At 41.8% G+C, this 16,194-nt stretch overlaps 1 protein-coding gene across 1 annotated transcript in view; it reads right to left on the bottom strand.

Moving 5' to 3' along the window:
- Nucleotides 1-6,477: 6,477 nt before the first annotated feature.
- The window catches only part of LOC110490234 (myoD family inhibitor domain-containing protein), a 28,896-nt gene continuing 19,179 nt past the window's right edge, over nt 6,478-16,194 (bottom strand). Inside the window, exons 4-5 of the mRNA XM_021563501.3 lie at nt 15,469-15,762; nt 6,478-10,861 (exon numbers count right to left, since the gene is read on the bottom strand). Of these exons, the coding sequence (XP_021419176.3) occupies nt 10,611-10,861; nt 15,469-15,762 (545 nt within the window). The 3' untranslated portion in view covers nt 6,478-10,610. The remainder of the gene's footprint in view (nt 10,862-15,468; nt 15,763-16,194) is intronic.

The following is a 16,194-nucleotide window of genomic DNA, read 5'->3' as shown; positions in this document are numbered from 1 at the left end:
AATGACAAAGCGAAACCAGAAATACCTTATTGACATAAGTATTCAGACCCTTTGCTATGAGACTTGAAATTGAGCTCAGATGCATCCTGTTTACATTTATCATCCTTGAGATGTTTCTACAACTTGATTGGAATCCAACTGTGGTAAATTCAATTGATTGGACATGATTTGGAAAGGCACACGTTTCTATATAAAATATCCCACAGTTGACAGTGCATGTGAGAGCAAAAACCAAGCCATGAGGAGGCACAGATCTGGGGAAGGGTACCCCAACATTTCTTCTGCATTGAAGCTCCCCAAGAACACAGTGGCCTCCATCATTCTTAAACAGAATAAGATTGGAACCACCAAGACTATTCCTAGAGCTGGCTGCATGGCCAAACTGAGCAATCGGGGGAGAAGGGCCTTGGTCAGGGAGGTGACCAAGAACCCGATGGTCACTCTGACAGAGCTCACAAGTTCCTCTGTAGAGATGGGAGAACCATCCAGAAGGACAACCATCTCTGTAGCACTCCACAAATCAGGCCTTTATGGTAGTGGCCAGACGGAAGCCACTCCTCAGTAAAAAGGCACATGACCACCCGCTTGGAGTTTACCAAAGGTTATTTATTTACAAGTTTGCAAAAAAGTTTAGAAGTTCAGCTTCTTCAACATGTTCAATGGTAACACTCTTTACGTACAACCCCAGTTGAGGTCTAAGAGAATGTTTTGAACCAAATACAAAATGTTTCAGAACAGTTTATTCTTAATTACCCATTCTGACACTGACTGTAACTCCTTGCTAAGAGTCTCAATGACTTCACTGGCTGTAGGTGCTGATGTGTAGAGTGTGAAATCAGCACATTAATTAATAGCCCAGGTGTTTATTTCCTTAAATCACTGAACACAACAGGCACTTAGAGACAGGCTTCTATTTCCTTAATGCACAAAGCTTTGGCTCATTTGCATAGTTCATTGTTTAATTCCAACATTTACATTTATTTTACCAGGTAAATTGGACTGAGAACACATTCACAGCAACGACCTGGTGAATAGTTACAGCGGGAGACACCCGCTTAAGCGCCATGAGACACCCGCTTAACATTCCATCCGAAAGATAGCACCTTACACAGGACAATGTCCCTAATCACATTGTCCTGGGGTATTGGGATATTATTATTATTATTATTGACCAGAGGAAAGAGTGCCTCCTACTGGCCTGCCAACTCCACTTCCGGCAGCATCTGGTCTTCCATCCAGGTACCGACCAGGACCAACCCTGCTTAGCTTCAGAGGTAAGCCAGCAGTGGGATGCAGGGTGGTATGCTGCTGACCTGACGACTGACTGTGCATTTAACAGTTCTTACTTTCGCCACTAGAGGGTGATCAGACGATTTCTAGGGGTCTGTAAGTAGTTGACTTTTTATGCTTGCCAATTAGCTGGCAGTTCTCAGCTGTTAGCAGCCAGATTTTTGCTGTCATTACTGAATTATTTAATGTAACAAATCTAACAAACCTCAACCAATTCATGGTAACATCATAAACAATTCATTTAAACCCAGCGTTTATTTGAAACAGGCATTTATTAGCTTAAATGTGGGCCAATACCGGACTATTAGAAAGGGACAGGTGGCTATTTGAGACTGCATTTAATTTATGTTTTACATGAGTAATTTGTAAAAATAGAGAAGAGTAACGGCCCAAGGCAACTGCCCTGAGGGATACCGCACTGTACATATCTGATATTATTGTTTGCATTAGTTAGTTACATACCTTTGACAAGCATGGCAGCATTACCTGGTTGTAAATACCCTGAATATAATGAAGCAAGCACTCAGCGTTCCAAACAAACTGTCAAACCTAACGAGATGACTGGAGGCCACTTGGAGCCGTTCATTTAAGTGATGTTAAGATCAAACAATCAAACCAGCGACCCGGGGAGAAAATACAACACATCCACATCAGTAAATGACGGGTAACAATGGTGACATCTAATTTATAGTTCAAGGACCGTGCACAAGCAAACAAACAGGCATTTCTGTTCCACACGTCCTTCTCAATTTGCCTCTCCCACGGTCCATTGCCTTTGGAAGGAAAAAAAAAGTTGAAAGTGCACAACTTTAGTCTGATGTCTCACTTGCAGTGCAGAGGCCTGAGCCCGCAGCCCACCAGTCTTAAACTACCCCCCCCCCCCCACCCAAACAAAGGAAACAAGCTGACAGGCCTTGACACAAATGGTCCATTTACATGCACGCTTACTTACAGATACAACCCAGAGGGTGGGGTGGGGGGCTAGAAGGCTGAAACGGGTGGGGGTGCACTTTGTGCAATCGAGCGGAAATGATTTGAAAACATCTCAATGTGTCTACCCTATTTCCTTCCATCCCTCCTTGCCTTCTTTCTTTACTTCATTTCTTCCTTTCATTCTCTCAGGCAGGTGTTGTCAGTCCCCACTTCACAGAGTCAAGTGGCAGAAACTTTGAACCTCTGCGCCCCATTCATCTGGCAGGTTTTGGGCTCAGCTCGTGATCTTTATAAGCGCCTGGCTCTTGCTGTCTTTACATGTTGTCAGCAGCGCCTCCAGGTAACAGAGAGATTAAGCACAGTGAGATGCCCTCGTACATCAGCAAAGCTTTAGTGAAGGGGGTCTTTAAATATTTAGGGTATGAGTAGAATGACACGTTGCTGCGCAAAATAAAAAAAATAATACAAATCTAACCATTTACATTTAATTCCTGGATGTCTGTTTTGTAGGTAACTATAGTTTAGAAAAACTGCAAAAAATATATTTTTGTACAAGATAATACATTTGTTTGTATGACAGTGATATCCTATGTGAGGTGATGGAGGAATATTTAATGTTAATATATTAGCGTTCATACATCATTAAATGCACATACATCAAATCAGCATGTTAAAAATACATCTATAAAGGCTCAGATATCTAGACATTTCTATAAATGATCATCCATCAAAATGATTAAAAAATATTTTAAAAAATCATCAAACTTTCTCTCAAAAATCCCTTTTACGTGACTTCCACTATTTTTTCAACTTAATCCATCAATATAATTTTCATGTGTGCAGACTCTAGCATTTTCAAAACAAGCAAATAAACATCACGTGATTTCACCGTTCTGGCCCTGTGTCAGACTCAATTAACTTCTCCAGGTAATTACCCTATTTGCATAGTAAACCCGGGCCCGTGTGTGAACCCTAATGGGGCCACTACCTGAGGAGATTAATTGAGAGTGACATGAATTGAACTCCATTCTTTTTTCCACCCCTCTTTCTTGCTTACCCCCTCCGAAAAGATCTGTCTCATTTTATTTTCTACCGCGCTACAAGCCTAAATAGCAGGAGTCCTTCAAACTTTGACACGGGGCTCTGAGAAGAAAGGACGTTGCTTGCATTATGCATCATTACATGTGATGTTTGGAGCAGGTGCAACACCGGGCTTGCATGGTGTTCCTAGCCTTGGCAGAGAATAAAATAAATACCCCAGATAAGTGAAATGGAACATGAGATGTGCCTTATTACCAAACATGCTGCGTCTCTGTTCTAATTACCAGGTAACAAGGTTTAAATTTGCACAGGCTGAAAAGGACAGCAGTACAAAAGCACACAAAAACAGACAAATCCCACTGTAATGCTAAACATAAGAGTACTATAGCTGGAGCCATTTGGAAGACAGTCCTCTGTGGCAAATTGCCATGTAATGCACCCATCCTCGTTTCCTATCAAATGACTTGTACTAGATATAATTACCGGTGTGGTTAATCTTATCAACATGTGAATGAAGTCCACCTCTAATGTGAAACTGAGGCAACTAAAAACACCATTAAATCCCCGTCCCTTTAAACCCCCGTCCCTTTATGCAATAAAAAGTGACAGAATAAATTTGTTCTCATGGCTAAGGGCAGCAGACATTCATTTTCTAAGTGACAATTCCATCCCACCCAGAAAGGAGAGGAAGGAAGTGAGAGAGAAAGAGCGTGCGCGCGAGAAAGCGAGGAAGAGAAAGAGGGGTGGCAATGCACTCTGACTTATTTAATATTGTAAGAAAGATGACCTCAGGTCCAAGAAGCGCCAACTTTTAAGACTGAAAACAGAAACAATGGATTCGTCTTAATTGTGACATTACAGGCACTCGCACAGCCAGGAACAGAGGGGGACTGATTAAAAGGACGGGAAATGTGGGTGACTTTGTGAAAAGGTCATCGCACACTTATACACCTGGGGTTTTCACGTATTTTCCTCTCAAAAAAAAAAGGAGAAAAAAAAAAAGAACGAACTCCTATGTGATAAAAAGAGTAAGGAAAGGCGTTTCGGGTGCCGGGGACGATATTTTACAATGCATTAGTGAAATAAGATGGTAATTTCGTGGGCAGTGTGTATCCGGGCAGAAAATTACAAAAGGGAATGATCCTCCCTGTCTCTGTTAGCTTTCAGCGAGTTCGCCTGCCATCACCCAGGTGGGCTAGGCGCGGGGGTTAATTGAGAGGTTAACAGGAGGTTGTGTCAGTCAAAGGTCAGTGCTGTGCTCTACCCGGCAGGGGGCCCCGTGGTCTCCATGGTCCCTGCTAACCTCGCCGTGTGTTGGTGGCCGTGTTTCCGTGTTCCTCCGCTGCGTCTATGTGAGAGGCTTTCTAATAGAGACTAGAGCAGAGGGGAGCCACACTGAGCCGTACTACAGACTACCTATTGTCTCAGTGATGAATAGTGGGAAAGATGAAAAAGGACAGTAGCGCAACAGAGTATCATAGGGTCTCTGGTCAGTGCCGTAGTCATACTACTGACCTCCCACATGACACACCGGTGTCATTTGATGTTACAATATAGTTAAAATAAAACTATATAGATAAAAAAAATATATACTATAATACTATAAATTGCATAATATTGTAACTAACTGCCGATTCATAAGTATTTTGGAAAGCAGACAGTATAATTACAGAGCACCAACTAATAGAGTTGGTCAAAGTAGAAAGCACACAGACCTGACTTGGAGATCACCACACATTGACTGCTGCCAACCAATTAAGGATGTACAGTACATATGACATACAGCGCATTCGAAAGTATTCAGACCCCTTGACTTTTCCACATTGTTACAATTTAATCCATTTTTAGAATAACGCTGTATTTTTTCCTCAATCTACACACAATGACAAAAAAAAAAAAAAAAACTTTTGCTTTAAGGACTAAATTTAACATCATATTTACATAAGTATTCAGACCCTTTACTCAGTACTTTGTTGAAGCACATTTGGCAGCGATTACAGCCTCGAGTCTTCTTGGGTATGACGCTACAAGCTTGGTACACCTGTATTTTGGGATTTTCCCATTCTTCTCTGCAGATCCTCTCAAGCTCTGTCAGGTTGGATGGGTAGCGTCTAACCATCCCCATAACATGATGAATGCCACCACCATGCTTCACGGTAGGGATGGTGCCAGGTTCCCTCCAGATGTGATGCTTGGCATTCAGGCCAAATAATCTTAGTTTCATCAAACAAGAGAACCTTGTTTCTCATGGTCCGAGAGTCCTTTAGGTGCCTTTTGGCAAACTCCATATAGGCTGTCATGTGTCTTTTATTGAGGCTTCCTTCTGGCTACTATACCATGATTACCTAATTGGTGGAGTGTTGCAGATATGGTTGTTCTTCTGGAAGGTTCACCTATCTCCACAGAGGAACTCTGGAGCTCTGTCAGTGACCATCGGGATCTTGGTCGCCTCCCTGACCAAGGGCCTTCTCCCCCGATTGCTCAGTTTGGCCAGGCGGTCAGCTCTAGGAAGAGTCTTGGTGGTTCCAAACTTCTTCTATTTAATAATGGGGACCAACATAGTCTTGGGGACCTTCAATGCTGCAGACTTTTTTTGGTACGCTTCCCCAGATCTGTGCCTCGACACAATTCTGTCTCGGAGCTCTACGGACAATTCCTTCGACCTCGTGGCTTGGTTTTTGCTCTGATATGCCCTGTCAACTGTGGGACCTTATATAGACCGGTGTGTACCCTTCCAAATCATGTCCAACCAATTGAATTGACCATTGGTTTTGTAGAAAAATCAAGGATGATACATGAAAACAGGATGCACTTGAGCTCAATTGAGTCTTATAGTAAATAACGTATCATTTAAAAAAAAAAGTTATACATTTGTAAAATAAAAAAAATCAAAACAAATCGGTTTTTGCTTTGTCTTTGTGGTATTGTGTGTAGATTGATGAGGAAAAACATATTATCAATTTTAGAATAAAGCTGTAATGTAACAAAAAGTGAAAAAAAAGTGTCTGAATACCTTCCAAATGCACTTCATGTGCTTTAGCCATGTGTTCATCCTGTTCATCTCATGCCAATGCTAGGTACGGCATGACAAGGAGTGACAAAACAGTTGGCTACAAGTGCCAACAGATCTGCTTCCATGCCAGGAAAGTGTTACACAATGGCTCATAGCAACTCTGAAGACGAGTAATACAAGTACATTTACAACATTCATACTTATTTTGAAATGTTTTATTATTTCAGACATGATTCTGAATTCATGTATAACAACCTACAGAGTGTGTTGTATGCTAAATGCAGTGAAAAGAGGTCTTCTAGAAGATAGAAACGGTGAAGACGGTACAGTATACCACATACACATCAACTCATGGACAGAATATAAAAACATACTAGTTTGAAAAAAAAAGTTAAATACATGTAAATACTATATCTTCACATTATCTATAGTGTTGTTCCTGTTAATAGGCCTGCATATCCAGAGAAAGACTGTGGTTAGTTTGTCATACGAACGTTAAGAGGTCTGCGGCTTCGTTTCATACAGAGTGCGACGGAGCGCTATCGGCTGCGGAGGTGTCCTTCCAACTCCTTTAAACGTAATGACAATCCACCATTAGAGAAGCAAGCCTAAGATTTGACAGCACATTATCTTTTGATGGTGTGAAGAGGAGGAACATTACCATTTAGAATAGCTACACACTAATGAGTCCCCGTGTTAAGTATCACTAAAACAAGATCAAAGCAAATCTTTTCTTCGAGGCCGAGGGAAATGATTCACCACAAACTCAACTTGATACACAGAATTTAGAAGAGAAAAAAAAATCTGCTGGAAAAAAAAAAAAAAATGTTGCGCATTAGTTTAGGATTCTCTTCTCCTCCGAATGACAGTCCAGAATATTTCCTTATTGTGTTGCGAGTCATTCACTTGTAATCCAAAAGCCGCTTATGGCAAACAGGGTCAGCCATGTCATAATTCCTTATCACTTTCTGTTTCTAAAGAGTGCAGTTGAAGTGGTAATACTGGAGGCAGTATCCCAAATACATGCCAAAATAACATCACAGAAGTAACCGTCGTACCGTACAGTATGTAATCAAAGTGAGAGTGTAAGACTGAGCAAATAATTGGTCGTCGTCAATGTAAAAACATTGTTTCCTACAATATGAAAACGTTGTGCAATTCATCAGTCGGACAAATTTCTTAGCCCTTGTATATTCCAGGTAGCCAGTATTTCCATTTCCAATGTATATCCAGTATATTCCCGTCTTGAAAGATCGACAGGTGAAAACCATGGTGAGAGTCTTCAGGATAGACTAAAACCATTATTTCCAACAATATGGCTTTAACATTGCGTAAGGGCACGCGCTACAGCATAACTCAAACGTTAATTAAATCATTAGTTATATCAGGCCAACAATCAGGAACAATCTGACAAGATTAATACTACTCATATCTGGAGTGAACCGCTGACGGTAGGCCTAAATCAAAATCTCCTCTGATCTAATAACAGCAATGGCAGCATACTCCAAAGCCTGACAACCCAGATGTCCTTTAACTCCATGTTAACCCTGTAGTTAACCCTGCCTGTGATCCATCACTCCTTCTCGAAGAGATTTGTTGACACAGGAGGTAAATATTTTGCTATTAGCCTACATAGCATAAATGGTATCGTAACATCTGTCAAAAGACACTGGGATGGGACAACTAACAAGCGATGGAGATTTTAGTTCTAGGTTTCCGAGATTAGCATTGGTTATACGTAATGGTGCTTCATTTGCGCAGTCTTGTAAGTAACTCAAGCACACTTGAACCCGAAAGACAACTAAAATGTGTCCTACAAAGCATGTACATTTACATCATTTAAATGGCACAGAACAAAAAGTGATTAAATACATTGTTGACAGAAAAGGTATACATTAATCTACCGGATTTAGTGCTGATCTTCAAACTTTCTTTACATGAAGCTTTTCAATACGTATAGGTTTTGCAAACTACAGTAGATATGGACTAGAACTACGGCTGTTCTGATCGGTTGACGCATATTGTTCATGAATGTGTGTCATGAAGGTGTATTAATATGAGTAGGAAAAACACATCCCAGAAACATCAACATTATTACAGTGTCATACAGTACTGACTAAACACTAGAGGTCGACCGATTAAATCGGAATGGCCGATTATTTAGGGCCGATTTCAAGTTTTCATAACAATCGGAAATCTGTATTTTTGGACGAACAATTTTGCCGATTTATTATTATTTTTTACACCTTTATTTAACTAGGCAAGTCAGTTAAGAACACATTCTTATTTTCAATGACGGCCGAGGAACGGTGGGTTAACTGCCTTGTTCAGGGGCAGAACGACAGATTTTTACCTTGCTAGCTCAGGGATTCAATCTTGCAACCTTACAGTTAACTAGTCCAACGCCTGCCTCATGAGGAGCCTGCCTGTGATGCGAATGCAGTAAGAAGCCAAGGTAAGTTGCTAGCTAGCATTAAACTTATCTTATAAGAAACAATCAATCAATCATAATCACTAGTTAACTACACATGGTTGATGATATTACTAGTTTATCTAGCGTGTCCTGCGTTGCATATAATCGATACGGTGCGCATTCGCGAAAAAGGACTGTCGTTGCTCCAACGTGTACCTAACCATAAACATCAATGCCTTTCTTAAAATCAATACACAGAAGTATATATTTTTAAACCTGCATATTTAGCTAAAAGAAATCCAGGTTAGCAGGCAATATTAACCAGGTGAAATTGTGTCACTTCTCTTGCGTTCATTGCACGCAGAGTCAGGGTATATGCAACAGTTTGGGCCGCCTGGTTCATTGCAAACTAATTTGCCAGAATTTTACGTAATTATGACATAACATTGAAGGTTGTGCAATGTAACAGCAATATTTAGACTTAGGGATGCCACCCGTTCGATAAAATACAGAACGGTTCCGTATTTCACTCAAAGAATAAACGTTTTGTTTTCGAAATGATAGTTTCCGGATTCGACCATATTAATGACCTAAGGCTCGTATTTCTGTGTGTTATTATGTTATAATTAAGTCTATGATTTGATAGAGTAGTCTGACTGAGCGACGGTAGGCACCAGCAGGCTCGTAAGCATTCATTCAAACAGCACTTTCGTGCGTTTTGCCAGCAGCTCTTTACTGTGCTTCAAGCATTGCGCTGTTTATGACTTCAAGCCTATCAACTCCCGAGATTAGGCTGGTGTAACCGATGTGAAATGGCTAGCTAGTTAGCGGGGTGCGCGCTAATAGCGTTTCAAACGTCACTCGCTCTGAGACTTGGAGTAGTTGTTCCCCTTGCCCTGCATGGGTAACGCTGCTTCGAGGATGGCTGTTGTCGATGTGTTCCTGGTTCGAGCCCAGGTAGGAGCGAGGAGAGGGAGGGAAGCTATACTGTTACACTGGCAATACTAAAGTGCCTATAAGAATATCCATTAGTCAAAGGTATATGAAATACAAATGGTATAGAGAGAAATAGTCCTATAATTCCTATAATAACTACAACCTAAAACTTCTTAACTGGGAATATTGAAGACTCATGTTAAAAGGAACCACCAGCTTTCATTTGTTCTCATGTTCTGATCAAGGAACTTAAACGTTAGCTTTCTTACACTTTGTTTTTGCATTATTTAAACCAAATTGAACATGTTTCATTATTTATTTGAGGCTAAATTAATTTTATTGATGTATTATATTAAGTTAAAATAAGTGTTCATTCAGTATTGTTGTAATTGTCATTATTACAAATTAAATCGGCCAATTTTTATTTATCGGTATCGGCTTTTTTTGGTCCTCCAATAAATCGGTATCAGTATTGAAAAATCATAAATCGGTCAACCTCTACTAAACACACTAAAAGGCTGCTAAATATCAAAGTAAAATATGTATTCCTTTTGATTTTGCGTCAGGAATTGACAGTTTGGTCGAGAAAAAGAAGGACACTTTTAAAAGGCAAACATGTCAGTCGGATAGGATTCCTGAAACGATAGAGATCTTCCTATCCAATAAGGCATCTAAAGTAATACTGTTTAAAGAGCTGATTAACATATTTCTGAACAGTGAACACACGTTGGTTCATTAAAACAACATGTTTATACTTGTGGTATGTAACAAAAGCATTTCTAAACTATTTCTGGCCCCCTGCTTGGCCATGTTGGCAGAGAGGCCCAGTGTAGATTAACAGATCTCTCTGTGTAGGCTTATATCGAAGGCACCCCCCCCATTAACCCACACACACTTTCCCCCCTCTCCCTCCCTCTGCTGGAGTGTAAAGTACAGGTTACAGTAGCAATACGGCCATCATTCCCAATCCCATCATGGCCCTTCCTATGTGGGGAAGCAGATGCCGCAGCACTCCATGCAGATCTCCAGGCAGTCGGAGGACTCGCAGCAGGCGTCCATGATGCCACAGTCCATGTCGTCGCAGGGGCAGTTGCAGTCGTCTCCCATGTCCTCAGCGCAGCAGCAGCAGCAGACCTCCGACGTGCAGGTGCCACAGCTAGCCTGGGCCACCACCATGTTGCACAGGGTCAGGAACTCACAGAACAGACAGGCCAGGATGCAGTGGACACAGCAGTCTGGGTCCAACACACACCATGTCCATAGAGACGGGTGGAGGATGATGATGAAAAAGGATGAAGGATGCATGAAAAAAAACAAAACACAGAAAACATGATCAAATACAAAGAAAACAAACAGAAACCAAGAACTAAAGCATATTAAAAGCCAGTGGGAAAAATCTGATTAAAACCCCTGCCTGGAACAGAGCGAGTTAATCCCTGGGTCCTTTGTAATCAGAAGCCTTGAGCAGGGCTCAGGCAGTTATACAGTCACAAATCAGACTGGCCAATTACTCAGACACATACAGTATGATAATGTCCTAACAGTAAATAGGGCAAGATAACAGACTATCACTATTAACTGACAAAATAATTTGCAAAACAGACAAAACCACAGAATGAAATGGAACAACGGTAGAATAGTCAATAGTCAATAGTATATTGTCTCTATGGATGAAACTGTGTCCATGACTGGGTGTGTGTATTGTGTGGGCGTGAACCTGTGTGTGTGTATGTGGGCATGAACGTGTGTGTGTGTGCGCGCGTGCGCGTGTGCATTCAGGTGCATGAGAGTGTAAACTGAGTAGAAGGTGCAGACTAAGCAGGGAGGAGGAAGGAGGGCCAAATGGAATCAGGGAAAATTCCAAAAGGGACTGAATTCCACTTTTGAGTTTTGATTAGCAGCTTTCTAAATAATTGGGGCATTATCATGCAAATGCAGACATGATTACGTAAAGCTGATTAACAAAGTCCGAATTCTTCTCCCTGGCAAATTGTTGTGCCAATGCTGCCGTTTTCCTCATCACTGATTAACATTCAACCTCTTCTTCGACCTTTTACGTGGCTGGGGAGCACGACGCCAAATCACTGTTGTCTTCCAATGAACGGATGGAGAACCCTCTCTGCTTCACCAATGAGACAGCTGTCATTTTATGGAATTTATTACTCCGTTTTTTTGTTCAGAATGTAAGTGATGTCATGCACTAACGGCCGTTACATGAAAATCAGGTGGTACACAGTAAAAACAAAAATGTAGATTTAGACAAAACGATAAGTAAAGAACATGTAGATTTATTTTTTTAAATCAAAGCACATGCAAGCATTTTAAACAATGTTAGTTGAAATGAATAAACAGCTTTGTACTAAGTCCTGTGTACTACGTCACAGATCTCCTCTGCCGGGCTGTTTTCTGTACCAAGCAAGGAGCTGAGAAGGCTCTCCCAGCAGAGCCAGCCCAGCAGAGCCAGCCCAGCAGAGCTTTGGAGCTGCAAGATATGAATATGGATGCAGAAAAATGCCAGTACAAACAGAGTGCATTTTCAGAACTTTCATCAGACAATCCTCAGCATGTCAGAAAGACAGGGCTCCTTTCTGACTGGGTTTGACGAAGAGAACGAAGGAGAAGGAAAAGAGGAGAGGATGGGACGGGACGGGCTGAGGAATGCTGAATGCTCATGTTTGAGCAATCAAAGTTTTTTTTTTCCCCCCTGTTCCCTCACACAGGCAGGCCGCAAAGCTTGACCAGTGGCGCTGTATCAGATACGAACCAGATAGAATGCCAACATGGAACGATACAATTGTGTTCCCCAAAATGTTTGAACGCAGCTAAATCACAGGCAAACTACAACGGAGACACTTTCGAAAAAACGCTTAATTTGTCAGCATTTGAAACGATGGCATTAAGTTACTGAAACATCCTGAATTCATGATACTGTGCCTATACATATTGTGCACCGTATTCTAGAACTGAAAGCGCTTGTGTACTACTGGAGACAGTGGAACGAGCAGAACTTTGCCAATGTCAAATGATGAAACCTCAAAGCCTCTCAAACCTTGAAAGACAATAATTAAGCTAGTACCAGAACAGTACACGGTTCTGATACAAAATGATCTAAATACTGGCCATAGCGTCAAGCAGTTAGGGCATCTTAGTTAGCTATTCACTTGGATGTATGATTCAACAGCAGCGATTAGTGAAAAACCTTACAGAAGGGGGGCGAGGAAGGGGGCCGGGTCATGTACACAAGAACGCCAGACATCTCTCCTACCACAAAGAAAAATACGGCGGAAATTGACACCGCCTCAGCGAGAGATCGTTCATGTTTAATGTCAGGCCGCGGCGAAGATGCCCAGATTCTGGAGGGCCAAAAACAGCGGCGAGCGCATCAGAGGAAATTGTTTGAGACATCTGGAGAAAGAAAAAAACTCCAAAGGCTCACATCAAAAAGAGGAGCAGCATGACATAAAACAAGCTGGAATGGGTGCACACCATCGAGCCAAAACGAAAACATTCAAATGAAGAGAGACTGTTGGATGGAGGGCCAGGATACTGCCTAGCTGCCTGCCAAAAGCACAGGGAGGGAGAGAGGGAGGGTGAGGGAGAGCGATTGAGAGGAGAGGCCCACCCCATGCAGTAGCCCTTACAGTGCAAGTCCATAACGCATGAATGAGGGTCAAACTTGTGGCTATGGGGAATATACACACAGACCAAGGTGTGACGACAGAGCAAGCAGACTACAGAGCAAAGAAAGCATTCCAAATCAGTCACCACAAAGCCCTTAAAAAGTATTGAATGGGACTTAAGGAGCTCAAATCATAATTGACAATTTTTTTTAAATTTAAAACACAAAAAAGGCCCCAACCGACCCCCAGCCTGACTAAAGGACGAGCGCTAAACAACTCTTCAGTCAGTAGGAAATACAGAACTTATCACAGCTTTATTTCAGTGCTAGAGATCATGTGCCAAGAATGCTCTGTTGTAGAATCCCCTGAGCTAGGTCCTCTTCCAGAGGAGCTGTTTGGTAGCTCATTTCACAGGCAAACAGATTATGGTAATCCATGTAAACATTAAAGCACAACAGCTTGCTGTTTTCCGCCGGGAAATAAATACTTGAGTGTGAACATATTGACTTAGAAAACACAAGTCGGGAAAATAAGCAACACAAAAGCTGTAATGAGACAGACTTATTGAACTGTTGCTGCTATTTGAGTTTGCCAATTAAGACGTGGAAGAAAACATGACACCGGTGGAATACATCATTGGAGAATATTTAACTTGTATCATACCTTATATTTATAGGGAACTCTATCACTTGTTAGTCTTAGCCCTACCGCCAATCTGCTGTATATTTCAAATAGCGTAACCTTGGTGAAGACAATCTCAAATTCCCCAATCCATATAAAAAACACACAGTGAGCTCCAAAAGTACTGTGTTTTGGCTCTGTACTCCCAGGACTTTGGATTTGAAATTATACAATGACTATGAGGTTAAAGTGCAGACCGTTAAGCTTTAATTTGAGGGTGTCATTCAGGACTGCCCATAATCATGGTAGCATCCACATGAATGAAGGTGTGTTTAGAAACATATTCTACTCTTATTTGCAATCAAAGTGACTCCAGAAGGACAACACATCATGTACCATTCATTTCTATTGGGCACAAAATCATCTGAAAACACAACCAAAACAAACAGCAAATGCATCCAACAAGTCTGTAAGAGTCACAAGCTTGATGTAATCATTCTGAGCTATGAATATAGCACCAAATAACACACTTTTGACTACTTGCACACACATAAGTGCATTTTGTCCCAATACCTTCGGTCTACTAAAATGGGGGGACTATGTACAAGAAGTGCTGTAATTTATAAACGGTTCACCCGATATGGACGAAAATATACAAAAATTAAAGCTGGTAGTGTGCACTTTAACCTCAGTCATTGTATCATTTGAAATTCAAAGTACTGGAGTACAGAGCTAACATTAAAAAAAATGTGTCACTGTCCCAATACTTTTGGAACTCACTGTATCACACTTCCTATCATCCAATCTGATTTTTACTCCCTCTTCCTCTATAAGACAAAGTAAAAGACAAAGTGAGAGGAGTCCGAGACGAGGCGATGATAAGCAGGGAGCAGCAGGCAGGTTAGATAATGGATAGCAGATAACAGATAGCAGACAGCTGTTACAAGATAAAAAAAGAGGATGTGTGTGTGTCTTTGACTCCCAGACAGACAGAGCCACTGTTAATGAGGAGCCACAGTGGGGCTGGAGACTGGAGGACAGACATGAGCCCATGCAGAGGGAGGAAGGTATGAAAGGAGGGATGACACTTCGCAGGCAACCTGGGCGGCTCAGCCTCATTAGCGGGTCACACCTTACTGACCATTAGTCATTCAGAACACCAATCACCTTCATTACACTCACCTCCGCACAACACCAGAGAAAATTATGGTTCCTCCTGAATTCTAAAATCCATCCTTTCGGTTGTTGTTGAGTAAAATAAAGCCGTAGGAAGCAGGCCTTGACCAAATGAAAGTGTACTTTCATCATTAAAATAAGACAACCGACAGAATCTGTCCATTTTTGACTGTCTATTCTGTCCCCTCCACAAATAGCATTTTAAATGGTGGAAGACGTGCCCTAAAGGTGTTGATGAAGTGCTATAGGGGAAAGTCAAGCCAAGCAGATGAAGGATGTGTGTGTTCATTGTGTGATTATTAGTGTGTGAGTGACTCTAATGACCTTAAGTTGGAGCACAGTACTTACCTCCTGGTGAGAGAGTGTGTTCTATATAAGACAAGAGTATGTGTGTGTACAGTCGGCGCCCAGTACTTATAACTCACCCTCCGGTAATGTCCCAGGCTTGTGGGATCCGGTGGAGCTTCCCTTACTCTGTCTGCTGCTGTCGCTGTTGACCGACAGGCTGGAACGAAGCTGGCTCTGCATCTTCTGGGAGACGCCGGGCGATGGGTGCTGCTCCACCCCACAGGTACATTGCCGGCGAATTCCATTGCCGTTACTCAGGCCGGTGGAGGATTGGTGGTCATTTTGACTGCTGGCAGAAGCAGTATCTTCTCCTCCCTTGTCGGGCTCTCCCTGCGCAGAGGTGGTTGGCTGGGGCAGCGGCTGAGGTTGAGCTGGATGGGAAAAGTTTTTTTTTTTAATGTCACACTCCTCTCTTTTCAGTTAGTGAGGACTTACTGTGCTTTCAGCATGTTTGACAGAGAACATGGCATTTATTCTCTACTCAGGTTATATAGAGAAGGATGTTTAGAAGGTTCAAGGTACTGCGTGTCTTTGTTATGTGCTCATGACAAGTACCAAATAAGGCACTTAAGGTTACTTTTTTTGTAACCCTCAAGATTTCTCGTTTTGATCTTTTCATACCATCAGAACAGATATGGGAATCCCGAGGCTAAACCTTCAACAACTGTCCTTTTCTTGTACTGTCATCGTGGAGCCTTAACAAATAAAAGAGCACAGAAGAGGATGCAACCTTCACCACAGCCAAATGATCACACAGTACAGTATCCCTGTAGGTGAACAGTGATTGAACAAGCGTTTTCTTG

This window comes from Oncorhynchus mykiss, chromosome 15, assembly GCF_057628025.1.
Source record: "Oncorhynchus mykiss isolate SJ-2025 chromosome 15, ASM5762802v1, whole genome shotgun sequence".
NCBI lineage: Eukaryota > Metazoa > Chordata > Actinopteri > Salmoniformes > Salmonidae > Oncorhynchus > Oncorhynchus mykiss.
The sequence above is the reverse complement of the archived record's forward strand: the minus strand, read 5'-3'. Positions and strand labels throughout refer to the sequence as shown.